This window comes from Amphiura filiformis, chromosome 17 (genome assembly GCF_039555335.1).
Source record: "Amphiura filiformis chromosome 17, Afil_fr2py, whole genome shotgun sequence".
Taxonomy (NCBI): domain Eukaryota; kingdom Metazoa; phylum Echinodermata; class Ophiuroidea; order Amphilepidida; family Amphiuridae; genus Amphiura; species Amphiura filiformis.
This window is the reverse complement of record NC_092644.1, coordinates 11027845-11050946: the sequence shown is the minus strand read 5'-3', so window position 1 is coordinate 11050946 and position 23102 is coordinate 11027845. Positions and strand designations below refer to the sequence as shown.

At 36.4% G+C, this 23102-nt stretch overlaps 2 protein-coding genes across 2 annotated transcripts in view; one reads left to right on the top strand and one right to left on the bottom strand.

Annotated features, from left to right (window-relative positions):
• Nucleotides 1-925: 925 nt before the first annotated feature.
• On the bottom strand, nt 926-15632 carry LOC140136925 (transcriptional adapter 1-like). The gene is made up of 9 exons (XM_072158577.1): nt 15497-15632; nt 12585-12621; nt 11799-11853; nt 9363-9431; nt 5757-5899; nt 4646-4858; nt 3016-3164; nt 2344-2503; nt 926-1237 (listed from the first exon to the last, which is right to left on the bottom strand). The coding sequence occupies exons 1-9, from the start codon at nt 15565-15567 to the stop codon at nt 1067-1069; spliced, it is 1068 nt and encodes a 355-aa protein (XP_072014678.1). The 5' UTR covers nt 15568-15632; the 3' UTR covers nt 926-1066.
• Nucleotides 15633-15728: 96 nt separating this feature from the next.
• Nucleotides 15729-23102, top strand: part of LOC140136924 (serine--tRNA ligase-like) — a 41709-nt gene continuing 34335 nt past the window's right edge. The window contains exons 1-2 of the mRNA XM_072158576.1: nt 15729-16242; nt 22758-22844. Of these exons, the coding sequence (XP_072014677.1) occupies nt 15838-16242; nt 22758-22844 (492 nt within the window). The 5' untranslated portion in view covers nt 15729-15837. The remainder of the gene's footprint in view (nt 16243-22757; nt 22845-23102) is intronic.

Sequence of the window (23102 nt, the reverse complement as noted above, 5' to 3'; positions counted from 1 at the left end):
ACATGTAGATCTCCTTCAGCAGTGGCATACCCGGATAAAATTGACCAATATTGATGTTTAGGCTTATTTCAGACCAAAATTATCCTCAGTGTGGGGCAAATTATTATTAAAAGTGGATATTTTCTGGGAGAAGTTTACTCTGCAAGTAAATGTCTTAGGCTAGGCGATTCCTATAGTTTGTTTGGCTTATAATTGGCGTAAAAAATGATGCTCATAGCATTTAATGTAGAATTGCGTGAACAGAGTTGGGCACAGCACTTAAGCTGGTTGCGTGTTGCACTTGCTTATTTGAATTTACAAATGCATATTAGGATTTATTGACGCACGCAGTAACAAAAACTGAATAATTTTCGACAATTATAAACTGAACAAGCTATACCTAAATTCATCTCATAAATATCATCAAAACTCAATCATATTATAAGAGCTTCATGAATATTCAATAATGTATTCTTAGCTCATGAATATTTCTTTAAACTTTTGTGTTTTGTCTTTAATTTGTTGTCATTATATATCATCTTGGAGCAAGTGATCTGAGTCTGGATGCCAGAGTCATGCATATTCAACACTCTCGACATCATGTGAGCTTCATGAATATTCAGTACAATATTCTTAGCTGAAGAAGAATATTTCTTCAGACTTTTATGCTTTGTCTTCTTGTTGTTGTCTCTAGATGTCACCCTGATCCCAGTCTTGGATATATCTCATAAATATTCATCACCATCCACATCACATGAGCTTCATGAATATTGAATAAAGAAGTCTTACATGTAGCTGAAGAATATTTCTTTAGACTTTTGTGCTTTGTCTTCAAGTTGTCTCTAGATGTCACCCTGATCCCAGTCTTGGATATATCTCATAAACATTCATCACCATCCATATGAGCTTCATGAATATTGAATAAAGAAGTCTTACATGTAGCTGAAGAATAATTCTTTAGACTTTTGTGCTTTGTCTTCAAGTTGTTGTCTCTAGATGTCACCCTGATCCCAGTCTTGGATATATCTCATAAATATTCATCACCATCCATATTACATGAGCTTCATGAATATTGAATAAAGAAGTCTTACATGTAGCTGAAGAATATTTCTTTAGACTTTTGTGCTTTGTCTTCAAGTTGTTGTCTATAGATATCATCTTGCATTAATTGATCCCAGTCTGGATGCCAGAGTCCCGCTAATGTTCTTTCCATTGCTAGACAGCTTACTTCATGGGAGGGGATAACACTTGGATGCACCTGCATTGGGAAAACAAAAGGATTTGTGTGCTCACCATAGGCTTCAACATAAAAAGATACAAGTTTTAACATCGTCGTTGCTATGTGCTTGTGGCCCCCTGAACATGTTTAAAACAAAACTGCCAACAGGTTACAAAGGAGGTTTTGCTTTAAACATGTTCAGGGGCCAATAACACATATGAGATTTTTCCTGCCCAACGACGACATATTTTCTCAAACTATAAAGAGCTATCTCAAGAACCACTGAACCAATACTAGGCTTGTTTGTACTCATGTTAATGCATTTTTCATGCCGATTCCAAATATGGTCATGAAAATGTACAATTTTGAAAATTTGAAACTTGTCATCTGCAGTAGACACTTGTGTGGAAAGTTTTAATTAATCATAGCAAAACCATTGCTTTGGCCTTATCTTGCTACAGAATCATGCTTAACCCCATGAGAACTACCTGCCGATTGGCCAAAAAGCAGTTTTCATTATCAATTGGACCAATCAGCAACATTGTTAGAATTATTTCACCACGCAAAAAAATTGGGGTGAATTATTAAGCAAAGCTCCATTCTGATTGGTGATTTAAGTTTCCTTTCCATACAGGCTGGAATGTTTAAATAGGATTTGTAGCAAAGTATCTTCACACTACAGTAACCATTTGTGACATGTCATGTCAAAAGGAGACACTTTTGGGCAGGTTATCTATTTTCAGGTTTTTACATATCTTTAAATATAGAGATATTTTGCTCCACAACGCCATTTTCCCCAATGAAATCGGACATTCCTAAGCGAAGATATTGAGTTCGAAAGTTATGCTATTATAAAATTGGAAATTGAGATATCAGCCTTTAAAAATATTATTGACAATGTTGAGAATAGGAATTGCCTTGAAAAATGTCTCAAAAAATACAAGATGCCAGTTATATTCCGGTCTGAAACTATCAGACAATATTTTTAACATTAATAACATCACAAATTTGCAACAAAACCAAATTATGAAAAAATCACCCCAGGCAGATTTTTGGCTATTTCTCCATTTACGATCCTGCCCAAAAGTGTCTCCTTTTGATATGACACGTCACATTTTATTAAAATAATCATGGATCTACTCTACCTGTAGTGCATCAAGGAGGTCATAGAGAGACAATGGTGGTAGTGGTGGTGGATATGCCGATGTAACCATTTTCATTATTGCACTATCATCACTCTCCTCTTCTGTTGGACGAACACTGGGGCCTTGACCAAGGACGGAGTCGATGTTCGAGCCTGAGGAACTGAAGCACATAGTTATAAAGAATTAATTACAAATACACTGTACACACACATATTATTAAAATTACCTAGAACAACATTTTGATTTTAATCAGGAAACTATGGCTTTACTTCCTTCGCTCAGAGCGCATGAATGTACCAACAGAAAAGTCACACTCCTTGCTCACTCAAGCCCTCGGCAGCCATCTTGGATATGCGAATGTGGGAAAACATGTACTACAATTATGTCATAACCATTTCAAACAATTTTTAAAGTCACCTTTATTGCACATCCAAGATGGCCACTCATGCCATGGCGGTCATCTTGGCTGCATAGGGAGGGGAATATTCCCATTTATGAGTTGTGTACACAAAGTGTTAAGAAAAGGTTTGAAACAGTGGTTGCAGAGCCAGGAGCATGACCCCCAACCCAAATCCAAGCACTAAACCCTGGTAAACAGCCCGGGTACAGTAAAAGATGTTCCCAATCCTCCTTGAGCAGGAATAATCAACTTTATATAGAACTATTATTTACCTTTGAGTTGAGGTACTTGCATCTCGTTTTATTCTTCTCAATGCTGGAGTCTCTGTTGCCAATCCCATACTATGTCTGAAGCCGTCATTTCTTAATTCATAGCCGCATCGCCTAGCAATCATGCCACTCAGGATGTTTTTGAGTAATTGCTGAAAACAAAATTTGAGAGCACTTGGGTTAGGAAAGTTATTTATCAGGACTGACTGGTACAAAGATGTAACATGTGTACATGTCCAAATCCTGAAAATTGATGAGTGGGGCTACGGGGTATCACACCCGTAAATTTTTTATGCTAAATATCATCCAATTCCAGAAATGTTCAAAAAATTGAATCTTTTGTTTTACAAAAATATCCAGATTTTATTTTATTTATAGCCCCAGATCCGATAAATCCAGAAAAGTTACATCTCTGCTGATAACTGTAAATTGTAGTCAATGGGACTTCCATTTTACATACTCCTAACATGTACAAGGAACTATGCATGCACCATAGCACAAGAGGTCATAAGGTTAAGTGCCTCTGGGAGTGGAAGTGCATGGCAAACAATACAATCACCTGTTACAAATACCACAGCATGTGCAGGTGTGGCAGACTAGCAGGTGAATGTATTGTACTCCAGCATTCTTGGAGGAAAGCCTAACCTCCAAGAGGTGACCTGATATGATAAGGACATTGTGAATAAGGCTATAAGCCCTATAGCAAAGTTCTGTGTCTAACGGTTAAGGGGGTACTACACCCCTGCCCAATTTTGTGCCTATTTTTGCATTTTTCTCAAAAATTATAGCGGATTGGTGACAAGTAAGATATGTATATTATAGGGGCACGAACTACAACTACTGCACTGGAAATTTTATTTCAGCACAGACAACAGTTGTGGAGTTACAGTCAAAAATGAGGAAAACCAATATTTGATCAATAAATCAATAACTACTTGCCTTGAGTTGCTGAATTTTCATTGCAGTAGTTGTAGTCCTTGCCCCTATAATATACATATCTTACTTGTCACCAATGCGCTTATAATTTTTGAGAAAAATGCAAAAATAGGTATAAATTGGCCAGAAATAGTACCCTAACAACTTTGAGTTTGTTTGAATTTGAGTGCTACATATACTGTTGGATAAAGCAGAGCAACATACAAAAACTTGTGTAAATCATTTTGCTCAAATCACCTGCTTTTAGTGCTGAAGCATTTTTTTCTCTGGGGAAAACATGTCTTTAGTCTATATACATAAGCCTATTCGCTGTAAAGTAGTGATGTAACAGGATTAATTACCATATAGCAATGGGTTTACAATATTTGTGAATGTATTGCTCTGCACTAGATGTTACACCATACCTCTACATTGCACATAGATTTTCAAAGAACTGAGATAAATACCTGGATTCTATAGAATTTTTCCATCATGCTGATCATTCGCACCTGTAAGATCAATGTCCTTGAAAAGAGCAGTATCCTAGTCAATCTATCATTGCACACATATGCAGGTGATAAGTGTACCCTGCTTACAGTGTTGGGGAATACATTCAAAAATAGTGTAAACCCATTGCTTTGGTAATTAATCCCGTTACATCACTAATTCTACAGCCTGTAGAAAATATCTTTCAAAATAAGCTTCTAAATAAACCCACCTGAACTGCATTCATAATAAGAGGCACAGCCTTCTCTGCAACACCTTCCAGCCCCCACTCCCACGCGGTGACAAACACCCGGCCATGTAACATAGATATATCCGGCAGGAAGGTTGTCCTGCTGCAGAATTCCACCTGGTCGTGTTCATCATTGAAACCTCTGATGGCAACTGGTGGTAGGTATTGCATTGGATCTGCTGGTATAAAACGATTCTACAAAAAAACGAAAAACATGGTATTAGTTAGGGCATGCAAAACACAGTAAAAAACGACAGTAAAAAACGACAGAGGAAATTGATTGAACAGAGGACAGAGCAAATTGTTCTCTGGAAATAAATCTAATTAGTCAATGGGCTATTCCAGTTGAAATCCATACACCCCTGTGGAAGACATGACCTTATTCTTCCACACAGGGGGTGTAAATTTCAAATGGGGTTACCAGAATGGGTTACTTCATTTGAAATCTACACCCCTGTGTAGGAGATTAAGGTCATGTCTTCCACAGGGGTGTATGGATTTCAACTGGAATAGTCCAATTTATATGTTGGTAGCCAGGCTCTAGTTGAGAGAGTGAGCAAGAGAGTAAGAGAAAGGGTGTGAGAGAGTGAGAGAGCGAGAGACCGTGTGAAAATGAGAGACTTCAATCTTCTGACTGACAAAATAACAAGAGAATTTATTATTTCAAAATTTGAACTTGCTTCTTAACTCCACACAATTTTTTTTATAAAATTGCAATGGGTTAAAGGTCATTTGATGGGTATTCTATAACCACAGAGTACTACAGAGTACAAATCAACAGTCCATCCCCGTGCATTGTATGCTGTGCATTCTCGCATATTCATGAGGGCCGATTGTTCAATCGTGCTGTGTCTAACAATCATTGTGTACCTTCGCGTATATGCGATAGAGCTTTGTGTGCCTTCGCGATTACGCGATAGACCATAAAAATACACGGTAAGTGCGTAGCAGTTTTGCTTGTCGCATTTCATGAACAATTGGCCCTCATTATTGGGTGATGCTGAAACTTTGACTCCTTGTATACTGTCTGTTATCTTTTTTGTCCATGATTAGAACCTCAAATGTTGACTTCTTCTTTGCACATGCTTCTTACCTCAAATGTTGCTCTGACGATGACCTTCTTCTTCTTGGCGACCTTTGCTTTCTTTGTCGGCGGTTTACTACTGTTGTTATTGCTGCTACTGCTATTAGTAGAAGATTTATGACTTGTTGGAGCAGAAGGCTTGGAGGAACCATCTGTGAGAAATAATTATTGTTTAACACCCAAGAGAGTCAATTTATAGTAATATGAACTGGAGTGATAAAAAATGCCCTGACCTTCTCATTGATCAAACAATCCATACAAAAAGAGTTTAGGCCAAGTCACTGAAAGATGGTCTAGGCTGTGGGCTAAGATATCACAATATCATTTAATATGCATAGGGACTTCTACAGATCATGTGTGGGATCTGGTCATTGATCTGTGACTACCCTGTATCAGGCACGTCAGGGGAGTGAAGGGTCTATTATCAAATAAATACTCCCCTTTCCAACTGGTCAAATAGGTAGCTGACTGGCAGTGTTCGTATACAAAAGGTCCTCCCTCTCCTGAGTCTCAGCTCAGAACATTTGAAGAAGATGTCTTGGGGTTGAGGCGAGAGAGAGTGAGAGATGGTAGATGGTATGTGAGCTGGGAGAAGCACATTTTGTAATCACTCATCAAAAGCTCAACATATGCAAAGTGGTTGAATGACTATCTTGTGTGATTTGTTCTCATTTGTATTTGCATCCTCACTAATTAGAACCCCAATGTATGGATGGACAACCAAACCTTGCATCACTAGACCAACATCTCTACCGAGATATTAAGACTTACATCAAAATTGAGAATCCCCACACTTCAACCAAAATTACACTTTCATAATCAAATTCATTAGTATCTTTATTCTGTTAATGGAATCTACCAAAAAAACGTTGACAACGTAAAGAAATCAGCATGTTTAAAAAAACCCACCTCGGCTCACTTTTTGAAACTTGGTCCCATTTGTAAAAGGTACTGATTTAAACTTTATCATATTTATATAAATCTAAAACATTTCCAGAAGTGTTATGTATCTTTAATGTGCAGATGCGATATTAATTTGTATGCTTTCTGGAACGACCGAAAGGTTATTATCTTGTTCTTGCATGGTAAGCCAATATCCTATTGTGTTTTGTTTTATAATAATCATGATTAATGATTGAATTAAACGAATAACAAGTAGGCTTGGTAATCTTGTTGGAAACGCTGTATTCTGTTGAAATAAAATAAAAACACTGATTTGCTGTTGGTATTCAAAATGGGACCAAGTTTCAAAAAGTGAGCCGAGGTGGGTTTTTTAAACTTGCTGATTTCTTTACGTTGTCAACGTTTTTTGGTAGATTTCTTTTCTTTTTATGAATGTAGCCAAGCAGCTCCAAGCTTGGAAAGTCATCAGGTTACGAAGTGCTCCATAAAACGAATAAAACGAAAAATAGATGTTTGAAGTTGCTATTCTTGATTCATGGCAATAAATAATTAAACAAAACTTTATCAGTCGTTTAAAAACTTGATCGCCACGCGTGACTGGAATGTAATGAGGCGTACAAATGATCAATATACATTTTAATATACTTTAATTATTCACGGCAACGTAAATAATTATGTAAAGAAAATGTAAATATGAACAACACACACCCAATGTTGACAATGCCAGAGAGACACAGAGAGTGAGTCCGATTTAGGCCTACTTCAAGTCGGAACTGGTAAATGCGCATAAGCGTCTAAATGCCCCGACTAGGCAAGATAATCGTGTTTTAATGTTTGTGGTTCTTTGTAGCCCTGCGGGCAATATACTTGGCTATCCGAATTTCGCGGTTTTTGGTTCTTTGTAGCCCTTCGGGCAACCTAGTTGGATATTCCTATTAAGTGGCGGTTGTCGGCGATCTTTAAGTGGTTTGTGGTTTTTATCAAGCCTTGCCATCTATCGGGAGCTAATTTATAGTTTAAGCTTGTTTGATATCCATATTTCTTGGTTTGTGGTTCTTTGTAGCCCTGTGGGGAAATCTAGTTGCAGATCCAAATTTCGCGGTTTGTGGTTCTTTATAGCCCTGCGGGCAATCTAGTTGAATATCCCTATTAAGCGGCGGTTATCGGCGATCTTTCGTGGTTTGCGGTTTTAATTTCCCTCATCAAGCCCTGCCCTCTATCGGGAGTTAATTTATAGTTTAAGCTTGTTGGATATCCATATTTCGTGGTTAGTGGTTCTTTGAAGCCCTGTGGGGTAATAGTTGCATATCCAAATTTCGCGATTTGTGGTTCTTTATAGCCCTACGGGGCAATACCGGTATAGTTGGATATCAATATTGAGCGGCAGTTGTTGCCGATCTTTCATGGTTTGAAGTCTTAATTTGTTAGATATCCATATTTCAGCGGTTTGTGGTTCTTTATAATCGATAGGCCTGCGGAAATCTGGTTGGATATCCAAATTTCGCAGTTTGTGGTTCTTTGTAGCCCTGCTTATAAATTGTCACAAATTAATAATCACAAACCGCGAAAGCATCTGGATGGTGAAAGTAGGCCCTAGGCCTAGGCCTAAATGTGAATAAAAAATCAAACATGTTTGTTTGATGAAAAAATATATAATAATCACAATAGCAATGGATGTTCGAAATGGTGTTATTCTTGATTTATGACAATAAATTGGTTAATAAAACATTTAAAAAAAAAGTGGTGAGAAGTTTCGAACTTGAGCAAAAATTCATAAATGGATTAGAAGTGCATGACCTTAACCGCTTCGCCACAGGGACGTCCCGTTATAACGAGGTGTGAAAGTGGAGTATTTATTAATATGAATTTATGCTGTGGTCCGGAAAGAATAAAAGAATTGTGAAAAACTTGATTTGTTGGCGAATGGGATCCAGAATTTGTATGTAGGGTATCCAGGAAAATGCTAGGGTATATTTGAAAGTGAATCTGAAAAAGTGGTGCGACAGTTACAGCCATGTATGGCTGTAGCAGTGACGAAAGATTGTGGATATCAGTATGATTAGTTATGACTTTGCCACTAATTTTGGCTATGAAATACCGCTTGAAATAAAGCAAGAATGTTTGTTTATTATCAAACAATCGCATTGACTGTAAGATTGGTGTAACTTTTTTGAAATAATGAGTTATTAAAATATGACACTTTGGACAGTAAATAAGATTTAGCATGGTTTTAGATATATTTTGTACCCAGCGAAAAATATCATAGAACAATAGCGTTTTGTTCCGTGTAAATATAGTCTTGCGGTGCATCTGTTTATTCTTCTTTATCAGTCGTTTTAAAACTTGCTGGTCATGCTACCGCATGACTCTAATTAACCTTCCGTTAACAGAATAAAGTTAGACATTTGACAACTCAAGTATCAAGTAATGTCCATATCCCAATGAAGGATGAAACTGAGAGTCAAACTTACAAACAAAGTCTAAAAATAAACAGTAATTAGTCGTTATTCAGCTTCGAACCCTCCCCCCCCTTATTGTTTTTAGTAGCAGTATTTCGCCGGTTTCCAACCCTGAATAGGAAGTAATTTAGGGTCTATAACTAAATTATTTCTTATTTTTTGTGTTTTTTGCAGGTACCCGGATCCCGTCTGAAAATTCCATTGGGTACCCGGGTGCATAATTAGCCGTTATGATGCAAGCCTTAATACTTACCTGTTGAGGTAGCTGCCAAAACCTGACACTTTGTGAGTATTGCTACAAGGAACTCATTGTGATAATGAACTGAAAAAAAAGGAGATGATAGCAATTAGCAAGTAAAAACTTATGTTGTGAATGCAAGACCCAATTGCAGGATGATGGTATTTTGTCCTCTACTTTCCTGTATTTGGTGTGTAGAATTTGTGAGTAGAACTTTAAAATGGGCTATTCCATTTCAAATGAATCAACTTTAAAACACAACTTTAAAATGGACTATTCCATTTCAAATGAGTGACCATGTGATTCAATCAAGTAACCTTATTTGAAGGTATGGGAGATTAAGGTCATATCTTCCATTTTATCCTCTGCAATTGGGCTATTCCGCTTGAAATTGGAGTGTTTTTTATTGGAAATTACCAGCTACAATGTAATTCATTTAAAATCTATAAACCCCATGAGGAATATTTCACTACCATCTCAGTTTCAGTTGCATGTTATGACCAATCCAGCTGGAATATATTTAAAAAGTTTTTATGCATGTATGTTTAAAACAAAAATCAAGCTAAGAAGTCTAAAATTGCTTCCTAAAAATCAAGCTGTATGAGACAATGTGTGTTACTGTCTTTCTGTCAGGGGTAGCATTAAGGCCCGAAAGTCAGGGGTTGTTTTCCTGTGTTTTTCACTCCCGAGCTTGCAGAAAATCCAAATACATGGGGTGAAAATTAAATCTCGGGGGTGAAAAATATCTAGGGGTAGGAGTAAGGTCCAAAAGTAGAGGGTCAGAGTTCACCCCGAGATTGCACATTCCCAATATATGGAGGGTGAAAATTAATATTTTTTAAATTTAGGGGGTCATTCACCCCTGATCGGGGTTAACGCTATTTCTGTACGGGTGTGAGTCATGGGTAATCACGAAGGATGTGGAAAACAAGATCAATGCCTTTGCAACATCTTGCAACAGAGTCATGTTAAACATCAAGCGTGTGGATCGGATTCCAAATGAAACCATCTACAATTTGACCAACACCACTCCATTGGTTGCCAGAGTCAAGTTTCATCAACTCAAATTTCTCGGTCATTTATATTACTTTGGAATAATTTACCACCAATCCTGAAAAGCGCACCTTCGGTAGCTGTTTTTAAACAACACATGAAAAAACATCTCCTTGGAAAGTATTTGCCAAGTGAATCGTAATTACATTCATGTTTCATTACTACTTTAAAACGGTCTCTCATTTCTTGCTATCAGGTCAGCTTTATGTCGGCACCCTAATTTTTTGGTACATTATTTAGTTTACCATCAGTTTTATATTTTCCAATTATGTATCATTTCACTCCAAATTGTGTGCCCAGTGCATGGACAGCCTTGTGGCCATAACTGCTTGCTTTCACTATCTCGTCCATAGGCACTCAGTGCACGATTTTGAGTGAAAATTGTACCGAGCGTATTTTATTTTTTGGTTAAATGTTGTATGTTGTAACTTTAGGCCGAGGGCACCGCAGTGTCCTCATCCATCTCATTGACGTTTTTCATAAAAATAGTTGCTTTTTCCATTATATTATTGTATATAAAATACATCATTATTGTATCTCATTGTATCATAATTATATTGTTGTATAATGAATGGATGAAATAAATAAATTGATTGATTGATTGATTGATTGATTGATATTCCACCACATGGGAAGACAGCCGTGCACACTGTACTTAACAGTATGTCCAGCACCTTCTGGGAGATATTGAAGGGATGCTGCAGGCTGCGCAGCCAAACAAAATTGTTTCGCTTGCCCAAGATCGCAATAGTTGGAAAAAGCTTGTAGTCGCCTGCTCTGCAGCCGACTGATGATGATGATGTAAGGTGATGTTTAAAAATTCAGGTTGAAAGTTGTTGAAAATCAAATGTATAAAATTCAATTAAATTTGGGATTCCAAAATCCTTCACACTTTTCATGGATGAAAATGGTTGATCTGGAATTATTGAAACTCTTGAATTTGGTTGGAAATCTTCCTCAGTGGGGTGTGGATTTCACATGGATTAGCCCTTTGGGGAAATATTGCAGATTATGAGCACCTGAGCTTGCGGTAATGTTTGTAATTTCTATTTGACAAGTAAAATACAAACTCTTTATTCAATATGTTGCCAGTATCACATTTACACTGATGAAATATGCTTTGCATGCCGGGTTTGCATGTTAACCCATAAACACAACATATTTAGTAGATATTATTTCCATTACTTGAAGGATCTGTTTATATTACACAAGAAACAATCATAACTTGAAGAAACAAATAATCAATACAATTCTGGTTTCAGCATCTCCCACAATGCAAAGTACCACATCACTAATAAAGCCAACTTAACACTAACTTGACAGAAAAGTACCAATCAATTTCTGGTGCTGGTACAAATAAACAACAATTAAACACTAATTTGAAAAGAAAATACCCACCATTTTCAGATGTCAAGAGCCGTCTGGCCTCAGCATCAAATTCCTCTTTGGAGATCTAAAACAAATTTATTAAAAAATTGTGATTATTCATGGTTATGATATTAAACAGGAAGTATACTCTTTCAAACAGAAAACATTTTATTTCCGATCCTCGCATATTGTGTCTGGCATTGCAGCAGGGTGTAGCATATAGGCTGCTTCCTTTTTCATTATTCAATATTGTAATTGGCCACTTACAGTGCTTAAGACTCTAGACTGGTAATCCAGCAACCGGGGTTCAATCCCCACTGAGTCCTGATTTTTTCTCTCTCAAAATTTACATATATGTTGATCTATTTACAAGCACTCCATCATGTATGGGTACATAATAATAAAAACAAAATAAATGTTGGCATACATAAAATGGCATTTATACAGCGCCTTTCACGTGTATCAAAGCACTTTACATTTATTCTGCTGTTGTTATGTCAGCTGCCAGCTATACAATGGCATGCTGATACCTTTGGCAGCGCTCAATTGACAATATTCATAACAGCTCCCCATTTCACCCCTGGGTAGAGGTAGGCAAGTAAGGTTAATCGCCTTGCCCAAGTGCATAACACGATAGCACCACCAGGGCTCTTATTCGCAATCCTCCAATTTCAAGGCAGAGCCCATACAGCTGCACCATTAAATCATATGAAGTGGATCCAATATCATCGGGAAGATAGAAAAATCTAGGCTTTCTGATGCATGAGAACTATATATGAAGCAAGCTTTACACTGTTGGACCAGCTAAATACCTACCTTTGCTCTGTACCATAGTTTAATATTGGCCCAATACCTGAAACAAAATAAAAACAAAGGAATTAAATTATGGTATTGAACACATTTGAGTACAAACAAACAAACAAACAAACGGATGGAGGTACATAATATCAAACACCACCAAAAAGGCAAATAAGATCTTAGGCCTGCTCAGACGCAACCTCAGAGGCTGTCCACAAAAACTCAAACAGCAAGCCTACATCTCTCTTGTCCGCCCTCATCTTGAGTACACCAACACAGTATGGAATCCTCACACCAAAAAAGACATCCACATCGGGAGAGTGTGTCATCTACATGTATGCTCCATGAACTGCAGTGGGGTCAAAAACCGGCGCAAAACAGCATGCCTTATTATGATGTTCAAAATCGTCACCAAGTCTGTGGCCATCAATGCAGATCATATCCTTATCCAGATGCCATCTTCAAACACCAGGTACTACCACCCTAACAAATTCCAGATCATTCCTGCTCGTATTCAACTCTACCAGTACTCCTTCCCTAGAACAATAACCTGGGAATGCCCTCCCGCTTCAATCCTGACCTCTTTGTCAGTAGAGGCCTTCCAGGGAGCTGTCTCAAGTGCCATGTAAAGGCACATTCACTTTTTACTCGCACGACGACTGTCATTTGTAAATAAAGCACAGGCACATTGGACTTTGCACCGCGCATGAGCATGACCAGTTTCCTTGACACTACATCATATCCTTAATACTCATACCAAGACAGCCTGAAGGTCATGTGTCTTGACATGTTACATTTCATGTATGTAGTTACTCCATTTCCGGAGGTTCTGTGCCCGAGCGCAAAACCTCCAAAACCGGAGGTTCTGCATGTATAACGTCTTGAAACTCCGCTTTTGAGGTTTTATGCATGGACTACAGTGACTATTATTATAGTTAATAAACCACCACAGCGTGCGCAAAAACTCCAAAATCAGAGTTTTTGCGCCCGTCGCAAAACCTCCAATATTGGAGTTTTTGCATATCAAAACTAATGTTATAAAAATTGTTTGAACATGCTTAACTTCATTACTTTTACTATCATGCAAAACTCCAAAATCGGAGTTTTTATACCCGTCAAAAACCTCCGATATTGGAGTTTTTAAGCATCAAAACTAATATTATAAAAATTGTTTAAACATGCTTAGGCCTAACTTCATTACTTTTACTATACGCAAAAACTCCAAAATCAGAGTTTTTGCGCCCGTCGCAAAACCTCCGATATTGGAGTTTTTGCGTATCAAAACTAATGTTATAAAATTGTTTAAACATGCTTAAGGGGGTACTACACCCCTGGCCAATTTTGTGCCTATTTTTGCATTTTTCTCAAAAATTAGAGCACATTGGTGACAGGTAAGATATGTATATTATAGGGCAAGGACTACAACTACTGTACTGAAAATTCAGCAACTCAAAGCAAGTAGTTATTGATTTATTGATCAAATATTGGTATTCCCTCATTTTTTACTGTAACTCCACAACTGTTGTCTGTGCTGAAATAAAATTTCCAGTGCAGTAGTTGTAGTCCTTGCCCCAATAATATACATATCTTACTTGTTCCCAATGCGCTATAATTTTTGAGAAAAATGCAAAAATAGGCACAAAATTGGGCAGGGGTGTAGTACCCCCTTAACTTCATTACTTTTAGTATACGCACAAACTCCAAAATCGGAGTTTTTAGCCCGTCATAAAACCTCCGATATTGGAGTTTTTAAGCATCAAAACTAATGTTATAAAATTGTTTAAACATGCTTAACTTCATTACTTTTAGTATACGCAAAAACTCCAAAATCGGAGTTTTTATGCCCGTCACTAAAACCTCCGATATTGGAGTTTTTAGCATCAAAACTAATATTATAATAAATGTTTAAACATGCTTAACTTCATTACTTTTAGTATCATAAAAACTCCAAAATCGGAGTTTTTATGCCCGTCAAAAACCTCCGATATTGGAGTTTTTGTGCATCAAAACTAATGTTATAAAATTGTTTAAACATGCTTAATCTTAATTACTTTTAGTATACGCAAAAACTACAAAATCGCTATTGATCCGATGAGATGCACCTGCACGATTAACCACACTGACACTGTTAGACATGATCACATTTTGAACATGTGAGGGCGGGCTTCATTAAGCTTACTTGTGCACCAAGATCCTGTCTTAACTGTGTAATCCAATAGGAAAATGAAGAAAATTTGGATTTTAACCCTCAAAACTCCAATGTAGCATGAATTTTAGAAAATCTGCATTTGAATAATATTTGATACTATGAAAGCCACATTTCATGAAACATTTGCGAACGTTTTGTAAAATGGCCCTTCGTGCTCAAAAATTTAGCCATAAAATACATACACACATGTTATGACATAGGAAACCATTGATAATGCTGGGACACACAATTTGGCCCATTTTGGGACATTCAGGCGAGCATACTTTTCCTCATAACATTGCCAATTATAGGCCTACATACATGATTGACCCCTCATTTTTTAAGTTAAATGATTCTCTTTTTAATGAAAGCAATTTTAGATGAATTTATTAAATTTAAAAATTTTATGAACATGCCTAACACTGTCACTGTAATGCTTTCAGTGATGCTCACTACGCGATACACACCGTGCGCACGCGATACGCACCGCGAGCACGCATTAGCGAACCACGCGCATGCGATAGCGCGCGGATAGAGGGACGGACGGACACGCCATGATTAGTATTATGATAAGCATTGATTGTAAATAAACTGTATTGAACTTGTTATACTGAGTCTGATACTGGTACGACCGTACGGTAAGCTTAAATTTAATATTCAAGCAAGGAATACATGCTAGCATGACTGAAGATCTCAAATCATTCTCACTTACCACAGCAAGATTCTATCACCTATTACTTACTTTGGTGCATCTTCTCCTAAGACATCGGACAATCGTTTCTTGGCAACTTTTAAGTCAATTTTGGACCCCATCTCTGCTTGCGATTCTGTCAGAAATGTTTTCTTTCTTTGATAGCCTCTTAAACATACAATCGGTCGTAGGCATGCCGGGCTTTTGCACACAGCGCCTCAGCGCGTAATGAAATTATTTTAATTTGTAAAAGAGACTGTAATATCGGAAAGAAAGGGTCAAAGGTCAGCTCACGTGTTGGCCAGTAAACAAGAAAAACGAAATTTAGTCCTGATTTCATTAGGGTTTTTTGAGTATTTTACTAATATTAGACTTCTGTGACATATAGCAACATGTTTGCAACTCGGTTTGCTACTAAACGGGTCATATGGAGTTCTCAATCGATTCGTCAAAAGTGGAATAATAGGTCGACCAAGTTACGACTTTTTCCTAGCACATCGCCCATTGAAAACAGTGCTGAATTCAACAACATTGAAATTCAGCTCAACAATTGCCACACTTGTACATGTGTTTCGCACCACAAATCACTGAAAAGTGAAAACTTTTTGAAGAGAAGAGTTAATTTTGCAGCCTTTCATAGAAGATATTCTTCATATTTGTTTACACCGTCGGCTGAAGGAGAACATGCAGCATTCATTATGAAACCAGAAATAGATTTTGAAACTTTACGGATCAAAATGAAAGAAATGGAAGATTCTGTAAAGTTTCGAAGTATGGATGTCAATGTAGAAGTAGTCGTAAGCATTTCTCACTTGGTTTAGATATAAAATTATATAATAAGTAGTTAAATAAGCAAATTTGGGCAAATAGTTTTACATCTTTTACAATACAGGCTTTTTGATTTTGAAAAATGAAATATATGTACATGTAGTATGATGTACGGTACATCAAACTTGGGATACTGACACAAGACAAGACAGTGGCTGGCACATAAATCCATCTTCTCGAGACCAGGAGGGTTAAACTTTCCTAGTTACACAAGAACTCTAGCTTAGAACACAAGTGACAATCGATGCTACAATGTGAATGTAGAGTCCATTGTCCGTTTTGGGGTAGATTAGCATATTTTTTGCCTATTTTGCAACGGATGTAAATTCATTCTATTGATGAAATTTATTTTGCTGAGTCAACTTTAAGCAAAGGTTGCTTATTTTGAATAGTCTAAAATTTAGGTGAAATGTAATTTAGCAACATTTTTGATATGATCACCCACCGCGTGACTCGCCTACATGTACATGTATGTATGTTTACTTCCGAACTTCCATTGCTTTACACGGTGTCATGCTTCATCAAAGCAAATTTTACAGTGTTCGATTTACCACCTGCACGTACATGTATAAAGGTGACTTTGATTCTGTGCAGGTAACTTTTCAAATGTACTCTGCACAAGTGCATGTAGAATTTTAGTCATAAATTACATGTACACAGTTGGAATCAGAAACATACACATGTATAATACATTGTATAACAATGTGCCTCCAAATCAAAGCAAAATGACACCATTTTTTACTTTTCATCTGTAAAAAAATGATTGTCTCGAGACAGCAGGGAAGCACATCAACGCAAAGAATAGACTCCGCATTGCCCCCACGATCATGAGGACCATTTAATACACATAAGCTTATTTATAACAATTTCACAATCTCATAGAAATTAAGACTATTAAGATAATAACAGATTTCATATCAATTAAATACAAATTATATACGGTACATTGAGATAATTAATTGCAGCAAGCATTTAAAATTATTTATTATCTTCATATAAATCAATAAATACAAGAATTATTGGGAAAATGTGTACAAGGCAACCATACAGGCTGGACAAACAAACAAAAGTTGACTTCTGAATCACATTTTACCAAATTTCATCTTAAGCAAATCTTAAGCATATCTTAAACAGATACATCTTTGGATCAAACAGAGGATTGGATTGGAAAACAGCATTTTTAACCGCAATTAAATAATTAGAAATCTCGAAAAGAATAAACAATGCCAACACTAGCAAACGAACATTTTGTATTCAGCAAGAGCCGGCATCAATGCTTTTAACCATTTACTGATATATAGATATTATTAAATCCACCGGTATTTACAACCAAGTAAATAAAGATACTCCAAATAAGCAACAAAGCATTTTACCCTGGTATAAAAACGCAGTAGAAAGGGAGGAAAGCATGAAGGTAACCAATAGCCCACTATAAGGCCAACAAAAAAAAATTGTTTGTTTGTCCATAAAGGCTTATGAAATAGTTGGGTCGGTAGGTCGGATTTTTTTTTTTTTAAATTTTTTTTTACAGATATTGCACTTGAAACTGACAACTGACAAGACTGGTAAATAAGTCCAAACACACAGCACTTCACTGGTTTAACTCTTATTTATTTATTTATTTATTTATTAACCATATTTAAACAGGGTAACCTACTCAACAAATATTACAATGTTGATTTTCAGTAGGGCCCTGAGACAAACATATAAAAGCATTAAATACACGTAGATTATACATTATTAAAAACCATACAAAATTGAGCTTACATAAATATTACACAGCATTAAAATACCTTATATAAATATTATACAGCATGAAAACCAAGTTTTTGTAATTAAAAATAATTCAAAAGCTACACGAAGTATTTAAAAACATATGACATGTATGAGCTGCAGAATTAGTTGTGCTACAATTTCAGGTCTTCTTTGAGTTTCTTTTTGAATTGCATTAGTGAGTTGACTTGACGAATATCTTTCAAATAACATTCCATAATACGCTACCTTTGTATTGGAAAGAGCTTTTACCATAATTTGTATTGCACTTTGGAACATATAGATCGCCATTTACACTACCTCTAGTGTTAACAGAATGAATGATATTAACTGGACGAAACAGATCATTGAGGTAGGAGGGTGCAATTTCATTTTGAGATGGTTCTGCATAGGCCTGGCATTTTCGGGTAATTTTGTACCGGTACCAGGCGCATTTTTCGGCGCGGTAACCGGTACCCAAAATTGCACAAAAAAAAAAAAAAGTTTTTATTTTTTCGGTTTTGTAGTGTCCTGGACCTAGACCTAAACGCTAGGATCATTCATGGTTGATCTAAAAAAAAAAATTTAAAAAAAAATTCAAATTCAATGCATTTTGAAATCATTAATAGACTATGACATGAATACAAATTATCAATTTTCATATTAAAAATACAAAACATCTTGAAATTTTTTTTTTTTTTTACCATGAATGATCCTAGCATCTAGGTCTATGTCCTGGGACACTACAAAACCGAAAAAAAAAAAACTTTTTTTTTGAAAAAATTCCAAAAAAAAAAAAAAATTCCAAAAAAAAAAAAAAAGCGGTCGGGACCAGGGTACACGGTCGGTCGGACGTGGACAAACAAACAATTTTTTTTTTGGGCCTAAAACGCAGTAGAAAGTGGAGACAATCTACTGACGAGATTCTTCAGGTTTTGAAGAAACTCCACCACCCTCAATGAAAAACGCAGTAGAAAGTTGAGACAATCCAGTGACGAGATTCTTCAGGTTTTGAAGAAACTCCACCACCCTCAATAAAAATGCAGTAGAAAGTGGAGACAATCTACTGACGAGATTCTTCAGGTTTTGAAGAAACTCCATACAAAGCTTTCAATAGCCCAATAAAATCATTCAATACCATAAAACGTAGTAGAAAGTGGAGACAATCTACTGACAAGATTCTTCAGGTTTTGAAGAAACTCCATAAAAAGCAATCAATAGCCCAATAAAACCAACCAATACCATAAAACGCAGTAGAAAGTGGAGACAATCTACTGACGAGATTCTTCAGGTTTTGAAGAAACTCCATACAAAGCTTTCAATAGCCCAAACCATTCAATACCATAAAACGCAGTAGAAAGTGGAGACAATCTAGTGACGAGAACCTTCATTTTGTATTCAGCAAGAGCCGGCATCAATGCTTAAACCATTTACTGATATATAGATGTTATTAAATCCACCGGTATTTACAACCAAGTAAATAAAGATACTCCAAATAAGCAACAAAGCATTTATAACCCTGGTATAAAAACGCAGTAGAAAGGGAGGAAAGCATGAAGGCAACCAATAGCCCACTATAAAACACAGTAGAATGTGGAGACAATCTACTGACGAGATTCTTCAGGTTTTGAAGAAACTCCACCACCCTCAATAAAAATGCAGTAGAAAGTGGAGACAATCTACTGACGAGATTCTTCAGGTTTTGAAGAAACTCCATACAAAGCTTTCAATAGCCCAATAAAATCATTCAATACCATAAAACGTAGTAGAAAGTGGAGACAATCTACTGACAAGATTCTTCAGGTTTTGAAGAAACTCCATAAAAAGCAATCAATAGCCCAATAAAACCAACCAATACCATAAAACGGTAGAAAGTGGAGACAATCTACTGACGAGATTCTTCAGGATTTGAAGAAACTCCATACAAAGCTTTCAATAGCCCAAACCATTCAATACCATAAAACGCAGTAGAAAGTGGAGACAATCTAGTGACGAGAACCTTCATTTTGTATTCAGCAAGAGCCGGCATCAATGCTTAAACCATTTACTGATATATAGATGTTATTAAATCCACCGGTATTTACAACCAAGTAAATAAAGATACTCCAAATAAGCAACAAAGCATTTATAACCCTGGTATAAAAACGCAGTAGAAAGGGAGGAAAGCATGAAGGCAACCAATAGCCCACTATAAAACACAGTAGAATGTGGAGACAATCTACTGACGAGATTCTTCAGGTTTTGAAGAAACTCCACCACCCTCAATAAAAATGCAGTAGAAAGTGGAGACAATCTACTGACGAGATTCTTCAGGTTTTGAAGAAACTCCATACAAAGCTTTCAATAGCCCAATAAAATCATTCAATACCGGTACCATAAAACGTAGTAGAAAGTGGAGACAATCTACTGACAAGATTCTTCAGGTTTTGAAGAAACTCCATAAAAAGCAATCAATAGCCCAATAAAACCAACCAATACCATAAAACGCAGTAGAAAGTGGAGACAATCTACTGACAAGATTCTTCAGGTTTTGAAGAAACTCCATAAAAAGCAATCAATAGCCCAATAAAACCAACCAATACCATAAAACGCAGTAGAAAGTGGAGACAATCTAGTGACAAGATTCTTCAGGTTTTGAAGAAACTCCATAAAAAGCAATCAATAGCCCAATAAAACCAACCAATAGTCCAATACCATAAAACGCAGTAGAAAGTGGAGACAATCTACTGACGAGATTCTTCAGGTTTTGAAGAAACTCCATACAAAGCAATCAATAGCCCAATAAAACCAACCAATACCATAAAACGCAGTAGAAAGTGGAGACAATCTACTGACGAGGTTCTTCAGGTTTTGAAGAAACTCCATACAAAGCTTTCAATAGCCCAAACCATTCAATACCATAAAACGCAGTAGAAAGTGGAGACAATCTAGTGACAAGATTCTTCAGGTTTTGAAGAAACTCCATAAAAAGCAATCAATAGCCCAATAAAACCAACCAATACCATAAAACGCAGTAGAAAGTGGAGACAATCTACTGACGAGATTCTTCAGGATTTGAAGAAACTCCATACAAAGCATTCAATAGCCCAATAAAACCAATCAATACCATAAAACACAGTAGAAAGTGGAGACAATCTACTGACGAGATTCTTCAGGTTTTGAAGAAACTCCATACAAAGCATTCAATAGCCCAATAAAACCAATCAATACCATAAAACGCAGTAGAAAGTGGAGACAATCTACTGACGAGATTCTTCTGGTTTCGAAGAAACTCCACCACCCTCTATAAAAACACAGTAGAAAGTGGAGACAATCTACTGACGAGATTCTTTAGGTTTTGAAGAAACTCCATACAAAGCATTCATTCCCCTTCTATAAAACGCAGTAGAAAGTGGAGACAATCTACTTATGATGTTCTTCAAGATTTGAAGAAATTCCAAACAAAACCTCTATTTTTAAGCATAAAGCAGCATATTTGGACATACCATTTTATTGTAGTATCTTTAACCATATTTATTTAACTGATTCACCCTTCCAGCTTTGGGGAGGGTGGGTGGGATTTTTTGGTCCATCAAGATCGAAGGAACAATTGCAAGTGCATCACTAGGAGAACTATGGACATAACAAAGGAATGAAAAAATAAGACGGGAGACCTGAATGGCTGCACGCCACTAAAGTGACAGCTGACTGGACAGAAAAAAAATAACAACAACCCCTAAATTAAAACTGATTTGACCAGGAGACCAAAAACTTCAAGTGTACTTGAGAATGCTCAAGTGGGAATAAGAGGATATAAGCCTCTACATGCACATGACAGCCTAATGTCCCCTGCTGCTGAGACAATCTAGTTTTTAAAAGATTTGCAACTTTAAAAAACTGAATTAGTTTCACAGCACAAACTTCTTATTTTATAGTTAAATTCTGTGCAAGTTACTTTCACTTTGTGCAGGTAGATTTTTTTATGTTACCTGCACAAATGCAAGTAACTTTTTTCTGGTAAATCAAGCACTGGCAGCATAATCGACAATTTGTTGAAAAAAGTTGCCTCCAGATCAAATTCAACCGGTTTTAAAAAGGAAATATGTACTTTTCAGATTTACAATGCTTTTAGAACATTTTACTAAAGAGGAGCCTTTGACAAAATTAAAATGCTTGGTTTTATAAAATAGCAGTGTTGTAGTCGAGTCATCAACGTCCGAGTCATCAGCTTCTGAGTACGAGTCATCAGCTTCTGAGTAAAGTAAATATTCAAATATTTAAAGGCCTAAAATATCACATTTTGCATGACTCGTAGAGGACTCGAAGCTGAGTCATCAAGTCATTCCTGCCCGAGTCCAAGTCCTTTAAATCCGAGTCCTTGTCCTCGAAAAATGGGTCATGGGCCCCTGCATGATCCATGACCCGAGTCCTCAACACTGTAAAATAGAACAAGGCAGTAAACAATTAACAAAATTAATAACATTAAAAGAATGGGAAGATGTCTCATGATCTCAGCCATAATTTATTCAACAGTTTGAATGATATGAATTATGTTGACCTGATTGGTATGAAATTAATGACCATTTCTAAGTTGTAAAGCAATTTTAACCATTCAGAAATAACAAAAAATCACAACATCTCTTAAAAATTGACTTCTATGAGCAGAATTTGCAATTGAGTATTTTTTAATGTTTAGTTTACAATTTATCCAACATTACAAATACAGAAAATTATTAACTTTTTCATTCTTTAGATATCCATGTGGGATGAGATCCAGCAAATGGAAGAGCAAAAGAAACAACTAGAAAATGAAAGGAAGAAGATCAAATTCAGGAAAGGAGTAAGTGGCATTCATTTTTGTTTGTTTTTGGAGCTGGGTAATTTGTGTTCATTCTTGCAAAATACATGTATACCTTAAGTTTTCATTATTAACCCTGTGTTAAGTCCCCACTGATACAAAGCTCTGTTAAAATAAATCAGAGGAGAGGTGTGACTTAGTAATATTGACAAATATATGTATGGTATGGTCATATGCCATAAGTTGGTATGGTACAAAAATGGGTTATTCCTTCATGTAATTTTACATGAAATTAGGGTT